The sequence below is a fragment of the Myotis lucifugus genome, unplaced genomic scaffold (assembly GCF_000147115.1).
Source record: "Myotis lucifugus unplaced genomic scaffold, Myoluc2.0 scaffold_86, whole genome shotgun sequence".
Taxonomy (NCBI): Eukaryota; Metazoa; Chordata; class Mammalia; order Chiroptera; family Vespertilionidae; genus Myotis; species Myotis lucifugus.
In genome coordinates this window covers 1441027-1460218 of record NW_005871134.1, presented here as the reverse complement: position 1 = coordinate 1460218, position 19192 = coordinate 1441027, and the positions used below count along the sequence as shown (strand labels likewise).

Below are 19192 nucleotides of genomic sequence, written 5' to 3'. Positions count from 1 at the left end.
AGAGCCATAACCTCCCCATTGGCCCTGCCCTGAGTGTGACAGGTGTGCAGCGCCCAACCCCTTGATCCGCCCTGCTCTGTGTGTGACAGGGGGCAGTGCCCCAGCTCCCCTATCGGCCCTACTCTGTGAGTGACAGGGGGGAGCTCCTCAACCCCCTGATGGGCCCTGCTCTGTGAGTGACAGGGGGCAGCGCCCCAACCCCCCTGATGGACCCTGCTCTGTTAGTGACTGGGAGCAGCGCCCCAACCCCGATTGGCCCTGCTCTGTGAGTGACAGGGGGCAGCGCCCCAACCCCCTGATCAGCCCTGCTCTTTGCGTGACAGGGGGTGGCGCCGCAACCTCCCCATCGACCCTGCCTTGAGTGTGACAGGGGGCGGTGCCCCAACCCCCCAATCAGTCTACCCTGAGCGTGACTGAGGGTGGCATTGCAACCTCCCGATCCGCCCTGCTCTGTGCATGACGGGGCGGCGCCCCAACTCCCCAATCACCCTGCTCTGAGCCTGACCAGGGGCTGCACTTAGGGATTGGGCCTGCCCTCTGCCACCCGGGAGCAGGCCTAAGCCAGCAGGTCGTTATCTCCCGAGGGGTCCCAGACTGTGAGAGGGCACAGGCCGGGCTGGGGGACCCCCCCCTTCCCCCCGAGTGCACAAATTTTTGTGCACCGGGCCTCTAGTTCTATATAATAAAAGGCTAGCCGAACCGGTTTGGCTCAGTGGATAGAGCGTCGGCCTGCGGACTCAAGGGTCCCGGGTTCGATTCCGGTCAAGGGCATGTACCCTGGTTGTGGGCACATCCCCAGTGGGGAGCGTGCAGGAGGCAGCTGATCAATCTCTCTCATCGATGTTTCTAACTCTCTATCCCTCTCCCTTCTTCTCTGTAGAAAATCAATAAAATATATTTTTAAAAAAATAAAATAAAAATAAAAGGCTAATATGCAAATTGTCCCCTTGGGTGGGAGTTTGACTGACTGGGAGTTCAACCAGGGGGCGGGGCTGGCCCACCAACCTTTTGCCTACCCTCACCCCGGCCACCTGATCTGGCCGGCCAGACCCCACCCGTGCACGAATTCGTGCACCAGGCCTCTAGTTAAATATAAAGACTTTGTTCCAAATCAGCATAGCTGAGAAAGAGACAGAAATCCCCACCCCTGAGGGATTTGTTTCCACTATCACCTTTTAAAGCAGTCAAAAATGGCATGGACAGTTTTATTAGCAATGGCTAATGAAATGTACCAGAATGTATCACAGTGTACTATGTAGAAGTATTGTGATGTTCTAATGAAGATCAAAGTTGTTGATGATTCTTTTCTGGTGTTTCAATGTAGGTGCTGTAAATGCATTGATGGGAAAAAAGCAGGTAAAGAACTTACAGAGAAGCCAAAGTTTATTCTGTCAGTATTACTGCTGTGGAACTTTGGGTTGTTAATTGTGGACCGTATCCTTGACATTTTATGTACTATTCCTTTATTTATTCTGTTATATATTAATTATAAGATTAATTCTTTTTATAATGGTGATTCTGAAACATAAGCTGCTTTTGGAAAATGGGTGTGAGGTGGGTTAGTGGGTTCCCAAAACTGTAGTCTGTGCCCAACTTTACCAAGCTCTGGTTGTTAACAGCACTTTGTCCCTGAAAATTTAGTGGTGATATGTGAGAACCAATTAAACCAAAAGTAAAGCAATATACTAGGATTTGTTAACTGTCTTTAGATTAATCTAATACATAGTTATTAAACAGTTTTGTAATATATTAGTCTAATACCTTTTATAGGAAAGAGCATATAATAGTGTTACATATGGGAACAGACAGGCCTTCATGCTTTCTGCCAGCTTGGCTTACCACATATTAATGGGAAAAGTTCTGAAATCCTAATAACAGAAGCCTAATTTTTATAGTTTTCATAGAAGTAGCCTGGTGTGGAGGAAAACACCCAGACTTTGGTTCAAATTTGATCTGAACTCAAATCCTAGTTATGTCATCATAGTAGCTTTAGGCCATGAGTAGATTAATGTCTCTGAGCTCAGACTACCTTACAGGTTCATTGTGAGGCTTAATAAATAAGATTGTACAGACAATCCTCGGGTTACGTCGGACTCGACGTATGTCATTTCATGGTTACCTCAAAAGTTCTGTCATTTCGACGTATGTACGTATGTGCTTTATGTTTTTTATTATTTATTTACCACAAGTAAAGGTCAGGAATTGTTATCTTTAAACTTTTTTTACTGTTTCACTTCATTACTTATGTGTATGTGCTCCTGTGAGTAATGTGGGTGCTTATGTAGGTGGGTTCCAACTTATGGCGAAAATCGCGCCATAGGAACGGATCTCCGATGTAACCCGAGGACCTGTGTATGTACTATAAACAGTGGAGCGCTGCATGCTAGTGGCCTTCACTAGCTGTTAGATCCCTTCCTTTCTCATCCCTAATTCTAAAAAAAAAAAACATTTTGCCCCTTAGCTGCTAGATCTTTAAGGTAAAAAAAACATGGGAAAGTTTTCTTGTTTTTTCTTAAATATAAATCTTAATGTAAGAGTTTGTCCAGGGTTTGACTTGTTTATAGAAACACATTTATGAGAAGTCCAATCCAGTAGTAATATTTTTGTCTTTAATTTATCTATTAAGAAAGCATTTTTAGTTTTTAAACTCAGTCTGCTGGCAAGGTTCATTAGGAATTTGGTATCCTTTGTTGTCTTTCCTTGACCTAATTTCAGATATCCATTTCCAATACAATGGTTTTTTAATGGGATTAATGCTACTCTCCATTGCTCGATTATTTCAGGTAAACAAAATAGGCTAATTAGATTTTTCCCCTTTAAGTTTGCTTTTTAATAGAGGCAATAGTATAGTGAGTGATGGGTCCATTTATTTGACCAACTGTTTTGAGTTACCAGCAACTTTTATTGAGTATTTTACACAAATTTCATCTTTTGACAATTTTCTTCATGTTACAGATGAGAAAACTGTATTCTTAAAAACTTGTTAGAGTATGACAGTCCTGAAGTGAATTGAGTTTCTACATTTGGTTGGGATCATGTACCTAGGAATGAAATCTTCAGCAGTTTTTATAATGTAATAACTATTATGGTGGGGCTTTACCATCAGACGCATGTGGTGTAGTGTAATGGAGGGTATGGGATTTGGAATCAGAAAACCTGAGTTGAAATCCTGACTAACCCTAATATGCTGTGTGACTCACACAGGGATTACCAAATGCCTCAACTACTTCAGATTAGGTGCATTATATGTAATATCTTATTGAACAAACCTTGCAACTTGGCAACAGATAGGCCTTCATGCTTCTGTGAGGTTGTTATAATTATTAGTCTCCTTTTTATAGAGGGAGAAATCAGAAATTCATATTTTTGGGCCATCCCTCTGTACACTGAATCAGAATCTCTGGGATTGTGGTTTAGGACTCTCCAGGGAATTTATATAAACTGTTAGGTTTGGAGACTATTAACCCAATACAAGTCATTTAACCCTCTCAGCCTAAGTTTTCTCATCCACAAAATGAAATTTGCCCTTTGTTACAGTTTTATTTGTAAAATGGGGTTAACTACCTCACATGGACTTTGGAAAGATCACATTTGATAATCTTTTTTAAAGTTATTTGTCAACTATAAATATCTGGATAAGTGTTGTTTTTTTTAAACCATAAAAAGCCACAAAGTACTTAGAACATAATTGGTGTTCAGTGAATGATAGTTGAATAGCTGTTGAACAAATAAACTAAAGTTTAGCTATAGAACCAGCAAGACCTTCTCTGAATCTTAAATAAATTATAAAATTGGTGAAAAGAGATCTGGAAGCATCTTATTCTTTTTCCTTATCATTCCCAACTCATCTATTCTAGACCACACCTGACGAGACAGTGAGAGAAGGAACCTGGCCTTTCATGGTCCCTTTGACAGTTTCCTTTGCTGAACCCCAGGATATTATCTCATTTGATCCTTCCAAAATTCCTGTGAGGTAGGTAGAGTTCACACTTCTTTAGTTATAGTCAACTCGGTTTGTTTGTTTTTTAATCAGAATACCGTTAGTTCTTTTAGGTAGTTTGTTAGGATCAAGTATTATCCTTGATGCCTTCAGCCTGATAGTACTATATTAAATTACCTGATCTATAGTTTAAGAGTTAAATAATCTTTGGTAGCATAGCATTATGTTTATTCATTCATACTCTCGTCCCTAGCTCCTCTCTAGAAATCAACTACAGCTATTGTAAAACTTTGTAAGGGTGGGAGAGGGGGGGTAATTTAATTCTCTGGGCTTTAGTTCCTTAGGGAAAATGTGTAGTGTGTTGTCAAGATGATGTATCCTGAACTTTAGCATCAAGCTTAGAACTTAATAAATATTTGTTGAAATAAGGAATTTATGAACCCACTAGATTCATATACTGGAATTATTTGCCTGTGTTCACCTAATATTGCATGTAGAATTTTGCCTGAATTGTTTAAAATTTATCTTAATTTAAATCTTATACAAAAGTAGAGAAATAGCATAGTAATCTATACACACAAAGGATTAATTTGAAACACATCTAAGACATCATATTTCATTTGTTAAGTATTTCAAAATAGATGTTTTAAAATATATATATTTTTTTATTTTACACACTTGATTTTCCTCACACTGCCTTATGATCTTGTATGCGACGCCTAGTTGTCTGAGATGGGGAAATTATAAAAGTCATGTACTCTTAATTTTCAACATTATGTTAGTTCACAAGAACAAAAAGGATTTGATTTTAATATCTTTAAAATATTTGTATTTTTAAAAATGGTGGTAAAAAAGCACAACATAAAGTTTATCAACTTAATTAATTTTAAGACAGTTCAGTAATGTTAAGTATATTCACATTATTGTGCAACCATCTCTGGTGTTCTTTATTGTGTAATACATTTTATTTATTTAAATAATTTTATATTTATAGAAAAGTTACAAAGAGAGTTCCCATACCCTTGCCCATTTCCCCTAACGTTACCATCTTATGTAACTATGGCATGGTTATTAAAACTAAGAAACCAATTTTAGTACATTCACATTTCACCAGTTTTTCCACTAATGTCCTTCTTCTGTTCTAGGATCCAATCCAGGATACTACATTACTGCATTTAATTTACTCTGAATTTTAAAGTGATATTCCCTTTTAAATCTCCTAGAAAAGGCATATGGAAGGAGCACTTCTCTTTGCTGTTCTCCTACATTTCAAGCACATTTACCTCTACGTAGCACCAGCTTATGGTATATATCTGCTACGATCTTACTGCTTCACTGCAAATAAACCAGGCAAGTTTTAGTGAGAAGAGCAAAACCTCCTATGTTTTAATTTGTCTTGACTTGGTGGCTTGCTTGGTAAGAGGGTCTTATGAAGCACATTGATCCTATAACCTCTTTACCCATTCTGACTTTTCTCTGCTCTTGCCACATCATGAAATTGGTGTACAGTCGGGATCCCTCCAGGTTTACAACATGGTATAAGTTATGATTTCCCATGCTCCTGGTTAATGAGAATGTTCCTTTTCTGTAGATGGGTCTGTTCGATGGAACAGTTTCAACTTCGTCCGCCTTATTTCCCTGGGACTGATCGTTTTTCTAGTTTCTGCCCTTTCATTGGGTCCTTTTCTAGCCTTGGTAAGCCTTTTCTTTTTTTATAAAATAATACATGTTTTTTGCTGTTGCTGTTGTCGTTTAGAAAAAATAATAAATTATAAAATAGGCAAAACTAGTCCTTTCTTACCCCTCTTTAGTATGACTCTCCAAATATAAGGATGGTATTCCTTGAGTCATTTTTGTGCATCTTCAGATATCTGTATGTTTAACTACATGTCACACATAGTCGATCATCATTATTCATAGATTTTGTATCTGCTAGCTTGCCTACTTGCTAAAATTTATTTGTAACCCCAAAAATCAATACTTGAAGCACTTTCATAGTCATTCACTGACAGCATTCTAAAGTGCCTAGAATGTTAGAGATGTTCAACAAATATTTTTTTCCCTTCTTCCCTCACCCTGAATTCAACTAATTAACTTTAATTCCTGCTAAAACTGGAGAGCACTACATTTTTTGTAAAGTCTTCCCTGCTCTCACCTTCTCTTCAGTGGAGTTGGACACACTGCAGTCTTTCTCCTTTGCAGCTCATAAATTCTTCCATTATTATACTTATAATATGTTGGGCTGGTGTTCAAAGTACTTTCTCGTATCTTGTCCTACTGAACCAATGAGAAGGTTAAACAAAAGAGGTTCTGTGACCTGCTCAAGATCATATTACTTACTTGAAGGAACAAAGACTGAACTCAGACCTCATAACTTCCTACACACTGTGCCATAGACATAGTTCTCTTTTTGAATTTGGGAAAGATTGATCACTGTTTAATCTCTTTTCAACAGAACCAGCTGCCTCAAGTCTTTTCCCGACTCTTCCCTTTCAAGCGGGGCCTCTGCCATGCATATTGGGCTCCAAACTTCTGGGCTTTGTACAATGCTCTGGACAAAGTGCTGTCTGTCATCGGTATGATAGCAAGCTTTCTTACTTAGACTCTGAATATTGAAAGGACTGGTCACATTGGGAAATGAAAAAACCTGTTTCGTGTTTTGAATGAGGTTGAACTGTTTGTTCTCCAGCCCTGCATTTCAGCTTTCAGAATGAACAGGGGAGTGGTTCTAGGGACTGAGGCTTCGGTGCAGTAAACAGATTGCACGTCTTATAAAAGCTCTTTGTGGCAATGAGGTTGTTGACCTTTTCCATGAGGGGAAAAATAAAATATTTAGACATTTTTAAAAGGTAATTTTGCCTTAAGTATAACATTAATAGTTAACCCTACTTTTAAACTTTAATATGGGAGAAGCAGGATGGAAGAATGTGTAAGTTATGACTCTAAGTATTAAACCAATAAGGAAATGATAGCCATGCATTTTAGCAAGAGGTAAGAAGACATGGAAAACCTAGGCTATATTTTTAAGTTTGGGTTGTGATAAAAAATAATTTATACCTTGAGTTGGTTCTACCAAAAATAAGTCACTTTGGAGTAACTCACAGTCTTCATTTGTGAATACAGCTAGCTCAATAGTAAGTAGTAGGATTGAGAGAAAGTACGCAAACTTTTTCTGTAATGGGCCAGATAGTAAATATTTTAGGCTTTGCAGATCACATAGGTGTTTTGTTTGTTTGTTTACAACCTATAAAATGTAAAATCATTCATAGCTTCAGGGCCATGCAAAAACAGGTCATAGGCTGGATGTGGCCCCCAGGCTAGGGCCGGGGTTTCCCAGCTCCTAATCTAGAATCTGATTACTTAGTTGGACGCCCACCTGCATAAATTGCTGGTTGCGTGGCACTGGGCAAGTCATTTGATTCCTCTAGTCTTGTTTTACTGTAATAAGGAGATAATAGTACTTTACCTATTTCCATGAAGCATGCTGTGTGAAACAAATGCAGCAATAAAGAAATGCTAGGTTGTCAGTAACAGAAGCTTTGGAACCAGACAGAACTGGGATCATTTCTACCACCTATTAGTGGTGGCTTTGGGCAAGTTACTCCATTTCTGTGTCCCTCGGGGGCTAAAAGTAATGGCTATAAATCCCTTGTCACATGATAAATGCTCAATGTATGGGGGCTATTGTAGGAAATCATAATTTGGTGCTATCCTTCACCCACTGTGAATCTAGCCTTGATGTACATAGCGTTCTTAAAGAGTAATTTCTTTTTAAAAATGTTTTGTAATTGAGAGAGAGAGAGAGAGAGAGAGAGAGAGAGAGAAGTACACATCAATTTGTTGTTCCACTTACTTATGCATTTATTGGTTGCTTTTTGTGTGTACCCTGACTGCGGATGGAACATGCAACCTTGGTGTATCAGAACAATGCTCTGGCAACTGAGCTTACCTGGTCATGGCAGTAATTTCTTAACATATTTCAAAAAAGCTTTGAGTAACCAGTATGGGATGAGGTACAAGGGCCACTTGCCTTATCTGAGTCAGGAAACTGCTGACTTACTTTGGGTTTTTTGTTTTGTTTTAATACATTTTTTTAAAATATTTATTTTTTTTAATTTTTTACAGAGAGGAAGGGAGAGGGATAGAGAGTTAGAAACATCGATGAGAGAGAAGCATTGATCAGCTGCTTCCTGCACACCCCCTACTGGGGATGTGCCTGCAACCAAAGTACATGCCCTTGACCGGAATCAAACCTAGGACTCTTCAGTCCCCAGGCCAATGCTCTATCCAGTGAGCCAAACCAGTTAGGGCTGTTTTAATACATTTTTATTGATTTCAGAGAGGAAGGGAGAGGAAGAGATAGAAACATCTATGATGAGAGAGAATCATTGATCAGCTGCTTCCTGCACGCCCCCTACTGGAGATCAAGTCCACAACCCAAGCATGTGCCCTTGACTGGAATTGAACCTGGGACCCTACAGTCCACAGGCCAACGCTCTATCCACTGAGCCAAGCCGGCTAGGGCTGCTGACTTACTTTGTACATCTGTCTTAAAGATGTCTTACATGAGAAGTCTGTGGGGCAGATTAGTCTGTGTTTCAGGGTCATAGTTATTGGCTTTAAGAGAGAATAGGCTGAAGGAAAGGGAAGAGGTGAATGACTAGGAAATATGTTGGTAGTATATATCTTCCCCATATTCCACTGATTTTCAGTGGCATTAGGTAGAACTATGTAGGTGCTCAGACTGCCCCGCCTGTCCTATTAGCTTGTTTGGGATAGGGCTTATATCATCCTCCTTAGACTTGGTTCACTTAATAAGTATTTCTTGAACTCCAAAGTGCTTGGAGTAGGAATGAATTACCATTCCTGCCTTTAAGTACCTCCCTGTACAATAGAGGAAATGAGTATGTAAACAGATACAGTGCAGTGTGGTGAACACTAGAGAGAGACTTGTACAAGATATACCTGACCCATGAGAAAATCAGCTTTATTTCTTGATTGAGAAGCTTTCTCAGATGAATAAGTGAATTAGGAGTTAACTCTGCAAAGTGAGGAGGCCATTCTAAGCAAAGTGAGTAGCATGTACCAAGGGATGTAAGTGTTGAGAGGGGTATGTCAGTTCATTGTGGCCAAGTCACATTTAAGAAAATGGAGGAGATAGGCTGGAGAAGCAGGAAGGGGCTAGATCCTAGAAGACACTACACCATGCTTAGGAACATGAACTTCATCCTGGAGGCAATGAAGGATTCAGAGCTGGGGTGTGACATAGTCAGACTTGTATTTCAGAAACTTCATTTTAGAGGAGAGGGCAGATTGCTGTTCGTGGTGCCTGCCTGTTAAGGTGCACAAACTTCCTGTCCCAATGCAGAGAGCTGCCTCAAATGGTATAATCTCAAGACCAGCAGCATTTTAGGTAGACTAGCACAGAACTGAGTTAGTGAAATCTTAACTTTGAGCTAGTTGTAAGATTTCATAGCTTATTTTTTCCTCAAGGAATTGTTTAGTAAAATATGGTGTGCCATTGATCAAAACAAAGTAAAATGTCTACTTGCTGTGTAGGTTTAAAATTGAAACTTCTTGATCCCAACAAGATTCCTAAGGCCTCAATGACAAGTGGTTTGGTTCAGCAGTTCCAACACACAGTCCTTCCTTCAGTGACTCCCTTGGCCACCCTCATCTGCACTCTGATTGCCATATTGGTAAGAATTCACACATGGTACTCATTTCTTGAGTTTTCTCTGTGTTTCTTTTGTGTGGCTGGTTAAATTTCAGCTTCCAGTTTGTTCAACCACAGCATGAATTCCATGGTCGTACCCCTGCTGCAGATTGAGACATCTTAGCAATTCATAGGTCCTTCCCAGAAGGAGGGATCATTAGTAAAGCTCTGTGAGAGAGACTCTTAGACCATCTGTTCACTTTGGGATGAGGGCAAAGAAAAGCCCACGGAGAAAGGGGCATGGGCCACGCTGTGGGGAGAGAGGAAGATGCTTGTAGTCATGATAGCCCAGATTTATGTTGTTTTCACCCATGGCTAAGTGACCCAAAATCCAAAGTTGTCTGGAATGCCTGGATATTGATGATGACGGAGTCAACATTTTTGTAATTTGACCTATAGGTTCAGTGACTATTGACTAATTATGAAGATTTAATAGGTTATACTGGCCATCCTAGAACTTAGTTATCATTTCTTATTAATTTTGATGAATTCTATATATCTGAATGCCGTTTTCTCTGAGTAGTTTTTATGTTAATTTTGGTGGACTGTTCACAAAGTGATGAATTATCCCAGTTTAATGGAGAATAGTCTTTTGATCTACTGTTTTTCAGAGATGATGCAAATGCACCTGAACAGTGTTTCTGTAATGCCTGTTTTAAATGATACTGAAGTTTTATCTTTGCCTGTTGTTTCTAGCCCTCTATTTTCTGTCTTTGGTTTAAACCCCAAGGGCCCAAAGGCTTTCTCCGGTGCCTGATCCTTTGTGCTTTGAGCTCCTTCATGTTTGGGTGGCACGTCCATGAGAAAGCCATACTTCTAGCAATTCTCCCAATGAGGTAAGCAGGTAGCTCAGTCAGTCAGCATTTCTGGAATATTCACAGTGACATTATTGTTTTCTATTTGTTCTGTCCCTTTTTGACATGTTCAGTGGGATAGGCAAAGATGTATAGGAACAGGTTTATACTAGAAAAGGACAGGGATGCTTAACTTGGGATCCTTGCAACCTGTGAAGGTTCTGAGGTATGCAAAATTGTGCATATTGTTCCTGGATATTTTGGTGTAAGAGGTACTGTGATTTAAGAACCATGAATGACACCAGACTGTTACATCTGGATATTGAGCAGCAGCACAGTATGAAAAAAGCATAGGCTTTGGAAATAAGGTCTGCTATTCCTTGTTACATGTTACTAGTTAAGGTAAGGATTGAGTCCATTATGCAATAATATCTAACATAGGTACAGCATTCAGAGTTTTCAGACCTGTTATTTTTGGGGCTTTTATCTTCTTTTTGCATTCTTTCTTTTGAGCCTCACATAAACCTTTAAGATAATTAGGATAAATGACTGTCATCCCATATCTTAACATCTGTAAAAACTGGGGTTCAGAGAGTTTAAGTGACTTATTCAAAGTTACATAGCTAGCAAGTAGCAGAGTAGGACTAAAACCTGAATCTTAGGATGCTGAATCTTATATTTTCACTGTGCCATGCTAAAAAGGCATTTTAAATGCGGGAGTGTCCATTTTATATATAATGTAAAGCCAGTAGATGGATAGGTAGTAATAGAATTAGCATGGGTTTTTTTTTCCTTGAGGTTTTTTTTTTTTTTTTTTAAATCCTGAGAGAAATCATTTAAGCTCTGAAAGGATATTAAGCAAATTTGTCAGGCCAGTATATGGCTTGTCTGGGTTCATTTAGCGACTTGGAGTTTCCAAATTAAAAAATAGAGCAAAATTTCTAATGTCTTCAGTTAAAATTCCTACTGAACACCAGCAGGTGCAGGGCATTGTCCAAGAGAAGAGCTATAGGGTTGGAAATTAAATTCCCCAAGTTTGGTTTCCTGGCTACGTACCACTAGGCAGTTCCAATCCCACAATATCCCTTTTTTGGGAGCAGGCAGTTACTCAAGGAAGCAAGATCCTTTTTTTTAATATTCCCCGATTCAGTGTGGTACATTCTTCTATCAATTGCTTGAAGTTTCCCATTAAAAAATTAATATTTGCAATTGAATTGGACTTGTAGCAAATGTTAGTATGTTGTATTATGCCAGTTTTAGAAGTGACAATAGATGCAATTTATTCAAACTATTTGCAAATGATAAGTTTCATTTGTTGTTTTAAGGAATTATTATGAGAATTTTTATTTTCAGCCTTCTGTCTGTGGGAAAAGCAGGTGATGCTTCAATTTTCCTGATTCTGACTACAACAGGACATTATTCCCTCTTCCCTCTGCTCTTCACTGCACCAGGTAAGCAGCTTCTTTTTAGAGCAGTAGGTTTGATTGCCATGCCCTTTTCATCAGGGCCTAGAGATCCATACTACCTGACTTAAACAACCTTAAAAGCTCTTAGGAGGAAAGGGCTCACCCATTCTCTCAAGTAAAACCTGTCCCTAATTCTCAGTACCTTTAGATGTCACAGAAATGCACAATTAAGCTCAAAAAGCATTATTAGCACTATATAGTTGTGTCAGTGTGTTTATATGACCTAAAGTCTCATAAACCTTTCCCTTACCAACTAAATTATTGTCTGCTTTTTCTTTTCGTCTTCCAACAGAACTTCCCATTAAAATCCTACTCATGTTACTGTTTACCATCTATAGTATTTCCTCACTGAAGACTCTATTCAGGTAACCCAAAAAAGTACATTTAAAATTATATTTTCTCTTGTGAAATCTTTGCTCCTAAATGTGCAATAAGCCTTTTAAAAACTATTTTTACTAAAAAAACAAACAAACAAACAAAAAAACTATTTTTACTAACAGTAATATAACATTATGAAAAATTAGTAAGTAAAGAGAGAAAATTACCCATAACCCATCACTCTGACATGGCAACATGGGTCATATCTATAGTTTAGGGATTGAAACTTTGTGGCCCATGCGCAGAAGTCCGTATTTTGTGGAAGAGCCACACTCAAGGGGCCAAAGAGCCACATGTGGCTCGCGAGCCGCAGTTTGCCGACCACTGGTTTAGGGGAATATTTGAGGAGGGACTACCTAGCTCAAATTAAAACCTTTTATAAGAACTAAAAAATGGAATGTAAAATACGCATTATGAGTAAAACCACATAAATACAGATGCATAAAACTAAAAGATATAAAAATTCTTACATATCTTAGAATTATAGGTGGAATACAATCATTGATGGAATGTTTTGCTTTTCTAAACTTTATGAAATGTTATCTGTAATAATTTTTAAAGCTTGTTTATGGTTCATATCTGATTGTGTTCATAAAACTCTATATATTTAATTATATTAAAACTTATTTATAACCATGTGACCCAGCAATTCCACTCTTAGATATATACCCAAAAGAATTGAAAACAGGTACTCAGGCAGCTACTTGTACACCAGTGTTCATTATAGCTTTATTCACAGTAACCAAAATGTGGAAATAACCCAAGTGTCCATCAACAAATGAATGGATAAACAAAATAGTGTATATATACATATATATGTATATGAATATTATTCAGCCAGAAAGAGGAATGAAGTTCTGATATGTGCTACAATATGGATGAACCATGAAAACTTAGGCCAAGTGAAATGAGCCAGACACAATAGGACTAATATTGTATGATTCCACTTATATGAAATATCTAGAATAGACAAATTCATAGAGACAGAAAGTAGATTAGAGATTATGGGAACAGGGGTAAGAGGGATTGGGAAGTTACTGTTTAACATTTCCAGAAATCCTGTTTGGGGTGATGAAAATGTTTTGAAAGTACAACTTGGTCAATATACTCAGTGCTACTGAATTGTATACTTTAAAATGGTAAAAATAAAATAGCAAATTTTATGTTATTTTACCAAAACAAAAAAGTTATATATTGTTTGCCATATTTTTACTCTAATATAACAGCATCCAGCCCTCTTTTCTCTTCCAATTGCATAGCTAATTCCCTCTCAGAGCTTCAGCTAAGTGACAGCAGAGGTAGATGATAATTGGGTACGCTTGGATTGTTGAGATTATATAATGGTATATCATTATCATTTTTTTTCTAAATGTGACATTGGATGCACTCTTTTGACTTTGGCTTTGGTTTCAAGACAGCACAGATGGGAAGCTTTAGCTGAGAAATGTTTGCAAAACCAGAATGACTCATCTAAATCAAACCTTTCCTTTTTTCTTCAGGAAAGAAAAGCCTCTTTTTAATTGGATAGAAACTTTCTACCTCCTTGGCCTAGGGCCTCTGGAAGTCTTCTGTGAATTTGTATTCCCTTTCACCTCCTGGAAGCTGAAGTACTCCTTTCTCCCTTTGTTACTGACCTCAGCGTATTGTGCAGTGGGCATCACATATGCTTGGTTCAGACTGTATGTTTCAGTATTGACTGACCCTCCTGTCAGCAAGACAAAGAAGCAATGAATAAAGAAACTGCTTGGATGTATTCCAAGCAATTATTTCATGGGAAATTAATCAGAACTTGAAGAAAGTTGCTGGTGGCATGAACCATTCAGTAGATCTGTTTGAGAACCATTCTTCAGACTTGGCCTTGCCCAGCCTAGCAACCTGATTGTCACCATGGTGAGAAGCCACTTGTCCTCCATAAGCAGTGAAATACATCCAAAACAAATCTTGCCTTTCCTGTTAAAATTGTCAGATCATCCATACTGCTGTGCTTGCTGCAGGCAAGCAAGGAGTCTGATCAACAGAATTGATTATTTGTAGCCTGTGATAATCATTGTCAGGCTATAAAGCACAATTAAAATCATGTGCCAAGGAAGATATAAATAAAATACTATTTTATATTTCTACACAAAAACATTTTTGGATCATTACCTACACCTTCCTATTGGCATGCACACAAGCAGATGGTGTACTGTCCCCATTCTGTAAACCTTGTTTCAGGAGATTTTTTTTTTTCCATTGAAATTATACAATGACCATACTCACAAAGCTAGGTGGAATATTTAATGAATGATTTGGCCTGTCAGCAGAGATTACAAACCACATTTACTCTTATATTGAGTTAAGGATATCCTATACGGTTCATTTATTCTAACAGCAAGCAATATAATTTTGATCAAGTTGCCGTTTCTCAGACTTTCCTCAACTGAGCAAACTTAAGTGGTTTAACAGCCTGTTCTTGTCCTCACCCTTCCTTCAGCATATTTCATACAGTTTTTATCCATGGCCCCAGTTTGCCTCATATCTGCTGCACATTCAAATTCAGCCAACAGTTATCTGGCTGACAGTAGGAACTTGGACACATTTTTATTTGTCCATTATCCCCTTTTAGAGGATCAGAGAGACTCCAAGGTCATTAGCATCCCGGGATGCTAATCCAGCTATCCATCTCTTAAATTCACTCTGTTTTCCCAGACTGCTTTTGAGTCTCCTTGCAGAGATAAAGATGGGGATTTTGCCAAGGGTGTGTGGGAGGAGCCCCTCAAGCCTATGTTCCTCACCACAGTGCCCTTTGCACCCTATGCCCCAGCTGACCTAACAACTCAAAGTTCCCAGCGTGCCATGCTATTTTGTACATTTGCTTTCTTTCATTCATGCCCCTTACTCTTTCCTCTTTGCTGATTTTTCTACTCTGTCATCTGATTGTTCATACCTCAACATTCAAATTAATTGCTACCATATCTATGAATATAAAGGTAGTACAGTGCAGTGATTAAGAATTGGGGCCCTGGAGTCAAACAGCCTGATTTTAAATTCTGCCTCCATGATTTTTAAAAATCTGTATCCATGCCCTAACTGGTTTGGCTCAGAGGATAGACCATCCAGATTTGATTCCCGTCAAGGGCACTTAGCTTACCCTCACCCCGGCCCTGGTCAGGGCGCGTGCTGGAGAAATTAGATCAATGTGTTTCTCTCGCATCGATGTTTCTCTGTCTTTCCCTCTCTCTTCCACCCTAAAAATAAATGGGAGCCCTAGCTGGTTTGGCTCAGTGGGTAGAGTGTTGGCCTGTGGACTGAAGGGTCCCAGGTTCAATTCCAGTCAAGGGCACATGCCTGGGTTGCAGGCTCAATCCCCAGTAGGAGGCGTGCAGGAGGTAGCCAATCAGTGATTCTCATCATTGATGTTTCTATCTCTCCCTCTCTGAAATCAATAAAAATATATTTTAAAAAATAAAAATCAATGGGAAAATATCCTTGGGTGAGGGTTAAAAAAAAATCTAGCCGAGTTATTTAGCCATCCTTTGCCCCAATGTCCTCATCTTTAAAATGATCACAAAAAATTTTAGAACCCTGCCTGGCACATATTAAGTGTTCAATAAATATATTTTTTTGTTTTAAGCTTATTGATTTCAGAGAGGGGGACAGAAGCAGCAATGTGAGAGAGAACATTGATCGGTTGCCTTCTCTTATGAGCCCCAACTGGGGGGCCGAACCCACAACCTAGGCATGTTCTCTGAATGGGAATTGAACCCAAAACTGTTTGGTACACGGGACAAAGCTCCAACCAAATGAGTCAAATCAACCAGGGCCAGGACAGTATCTTCATATTTTTATGAGTCCTCTCCCTCTACCTTCTCTCCCCCCTCCACCAGAATTGAGTGCCCCCACCATGTGCTTCCAGGGGTCTACTACTATTAATGGCTGAAATTGTTGTTTATCTGTTTTCCCAAGGAGACTAACAATTTGAGAGCAGAGACCACACTTGCTTTGATAGCTCCAGTTTTTGGCACAGTTGAATAAATGAAAACACACCACACAGGCCATGATTTAAATCTGAATGTTTATAGTATCAGCATTAACCCAAGGGGCCCAGTGTAGTTCCTCACATCTTTGCCAATTGGTAAGCAAGCCAAAAAGAGAAAATTAGAAGATGAATTTGGATACATCTCAACAAGGCAAAATTTAATTATACTTGGAAGGTTGTTACTGTGAATGTGATGTGATGTGATGTGATGTGATGTCAGAACTGGAAAAGCTCACCTGGTGCAGAGATTTCCAGAATGTTCTACAGAGCCCTTAAGGTCAGTGATGGCGAACCTATGACACGCGTGTCAGAGGTGACACGCGAACTCATTTTTTTGGTTGATTTTTCTTTGTTAAATGACATTTAAATATATAAAATAAATATCAAAAATATAAATCTTTGTTTTACTATGGTTGCAAATATCAAAAAATTTCTATATGTGACACGGCACCAGAGTTAAGTTAGGGTTTTTCAAAATGCTGACACGCCGAGCTCAAAAGGTTCGCCATCACTGCCTTAAGGTTCTCGAGAGTTGTCTCAGAGACTCTGGGCCCTGTCCCATCTTCTACCAAAGCAAATATGCTTTGATCTATTTCATATATTAAGCTTCATGTGAATTTTTGTTTGGCTTAAGAATTCAAAGTCCTAATATAGTCTTTAAAGCAATTCAACCCCTTATATTGCCAAGAGTGCAATGACTCCTGAGACAGGCATAGCTTGTTGGTGCCAGCGCAGACTAGAACTCGGACTTCTGCCTACAGCCCAGGACTCTCGCAAGCAATATACTTTGTATTTGTATATTTAAACATCGCAGAGATGTGGGCGATTTTCAACAACAAATTGCTAGGTTTCAGCAATTACTAAATAGTATAGTTTCCAAATATTTTGAAAACCTAGAATGAAGCAAAATCAAGAAGAACAAGCCAAAGTTACTATCAAAATTTAAACAAGACCTATAAACAAGATATTTTTTTATCTGCTGTTTAATTTATATACAGTATACCAAAATCTCACAAGATAAAAGAAAAGTGGGAGGGACTTGGTATTCTTGGCCACTGTATCTTTCCCCAGGGAAAGGCATAGAGCCAGAACCAGAAGAGAACTAACTGCAGGGGCAGGAGAGATGAGCTGTCTTCCCAGACCAGCACTGGTATAGTTTCCTTGTTAATGACTTCCACCTGGAAACTACTCTGAAGGCTATGTGCACTTATAATTTTGGTAGATGTTGTCAAATTCGTCATAGAAGTTGCACCAGTTTATGTTCCCCAGGCAAGGAATGATGTCTGTTTCCCCACAAACTTGCCTACCTAGTGAGTGTGTCATTAGTATTTTAGATCTTTGCCAATGATGTCTCAAGGTAATTTTCATTTGCATTTCTCTTATGAGAGATATTAGAGTCTTTTCCTGTGTTTTAGAGCCATTTGTTCTTTTTCTTCTGAAAATGTTTATGCTCTTTATCACTTTTTCTATTACATTTCTTATTTACTTGGAGGTTGAAATATATTTTCAAAAAGTTACTCTGCAGAGACCTACCTGGGAGCAAGGTTATGGGATATGGAAGAAGAGTGGTGGCAGTGTGATGGAGAAGCAGATGGATTTGGAATTGGAATTGACAGTAGTTGGAAATGGATTAGATATAGGGCTTGAGGGTAAGCAAAGAATCACAGATGATCCCTGTATTTCAGGTGTTGCATCTGAATGGATAGTGGCACCATTTACTGAGGTGGGGAAATGCATAAAAGTGATATCAAGAGCTTTGTTTTGGAAACTGTAAAATTCTTTTTTAAAAAATTTGGGACCTTGCTTTGGAAAGATTTTTTTAAAGACACAAAACAAACCATAAAGAAAAATTTTAGAGAAATATTACTATATCAGAACTTTAACTTCTGTGTAATAGAAGAACTTATAAATAAAGTTAAAAGACAAACAACAGATGGGGGGAGTATTTTGTAACATATATAACAGACAAAGGATTTATATTACTTCACATTAAAAATTCCTACAAATCATTTAGAAGAAGACAAACCTAAAGAAAATAAGCAAAGTATATAACTAGGCAAACAGAAAGAAACCCAAATGGAAAATAACTGTAGAAAGAGATACTATTGCCTGGCCAGTGTGGCTCAGTGGTTGAGTGTCAACCCATGAACCAGGAGGCCCCTGGTTTGATTCCCAGTCAGGGCACATGCCCAGGTTGCGGGCTGGATGTTTCTATCTCACTATCCCTCTCCCTTCCTCTTTCTCTAATCAATAAAAAATATTTTTTAAAACAAGAGATACAATTTTCACTAGGTAATAGGAAAATGCAAATTAAAACAACATTGAGATCCCATTTTTTACCATAGACAACTACAGTCTGACAATAGAAAATATTGCTACATTCACATAAATTGTGAATAGAAATGGAAATTGCATTAGTTTCTTTATGGAGGAACTTGATATCTAGTAAAATTGAAAATTCATATATTCTGAAATTCAGTAGTTCCAATACTAAACAAGGAGATAATATGTACAGAATGTGTACAGTTTTAAAACCACACACACACACACACACATCATGTTTTATGTTGTTTATAAATTCATCTATGAATGTGAATATATTAAAATGGACACTAATAATATATGGAATTGGGACCAAGGTTGCCTCTTGGAAGGAAGGAAAGAGACTGAGAATGAAGATTGAGATCAAAAGGAGTTTTAGCGCTGTACTATTTTATTTACATATTTTTAAAGGAGAATATAGCTCTGACAGCATGGCTCAGTGGTTGAGCATCGACCTATGAACCAGGAGGTCATGGTTCCATTTCCAGTCAAGGCACATGCCCAAGTTTCGGGCTCAATTCCCAGTAGGGGGTGTGGCAGGAGGCAGCCGATCAATGA

General features: G+C 38.6%; 1 protein-coding gene across 4 annotated transcripts in view; it reads left to right on the top strand.

Moving 5' to 3' along the window:
• ALG8 (ALG8, alpha-1,3-glucosyltransferase) overlaps nt 1-14422 on the top strand; it is a 22821-nt gene extending 8399 nt beyond the window's left edge. For 3 of the 4 annotated variants that reach the window (XM_006091067.3, XM_023755916.1, XM_023755915.1), the window contains exons 4-13: nt 1325-1434; nt 2716-2783; nt 5164-5290; nt 5532-5635; nt 6396-6516; nt 9500-9639; nt 10353-10492; nt 11804-11901; nt 12209-12281; nt 13794-14422. In XM_006091067.3, the coding sequence (XP_006091129.1) occupies nt 1325-1434; nt 2716-2783; nt 5164-5290; nt 5532-5635; nt 6396-6516; nt 9500-9639; nt 10353-10492; nt 11804-11901; nt 12209-12281; nt 13794-14025 (1213 nt within the window). In that variant the 3' untranslated portion in view covers nt 14026-14422. The remainder of the gene's footprint in view (nt 1-1324; nt 1435-2715; nt 2784-5163; nt 5291-5531; nt 5636-6395; nt 6517-9499; nt 9640-10352; nt 10493-11803; nt 11902-12208; nt 12282-13793) is intronic. The other variant, XM_023755914.1, reaches the window with a different exon arrangement.
• Nucleotides 14423-19192: the final 4770 nt, after the last annotated feature.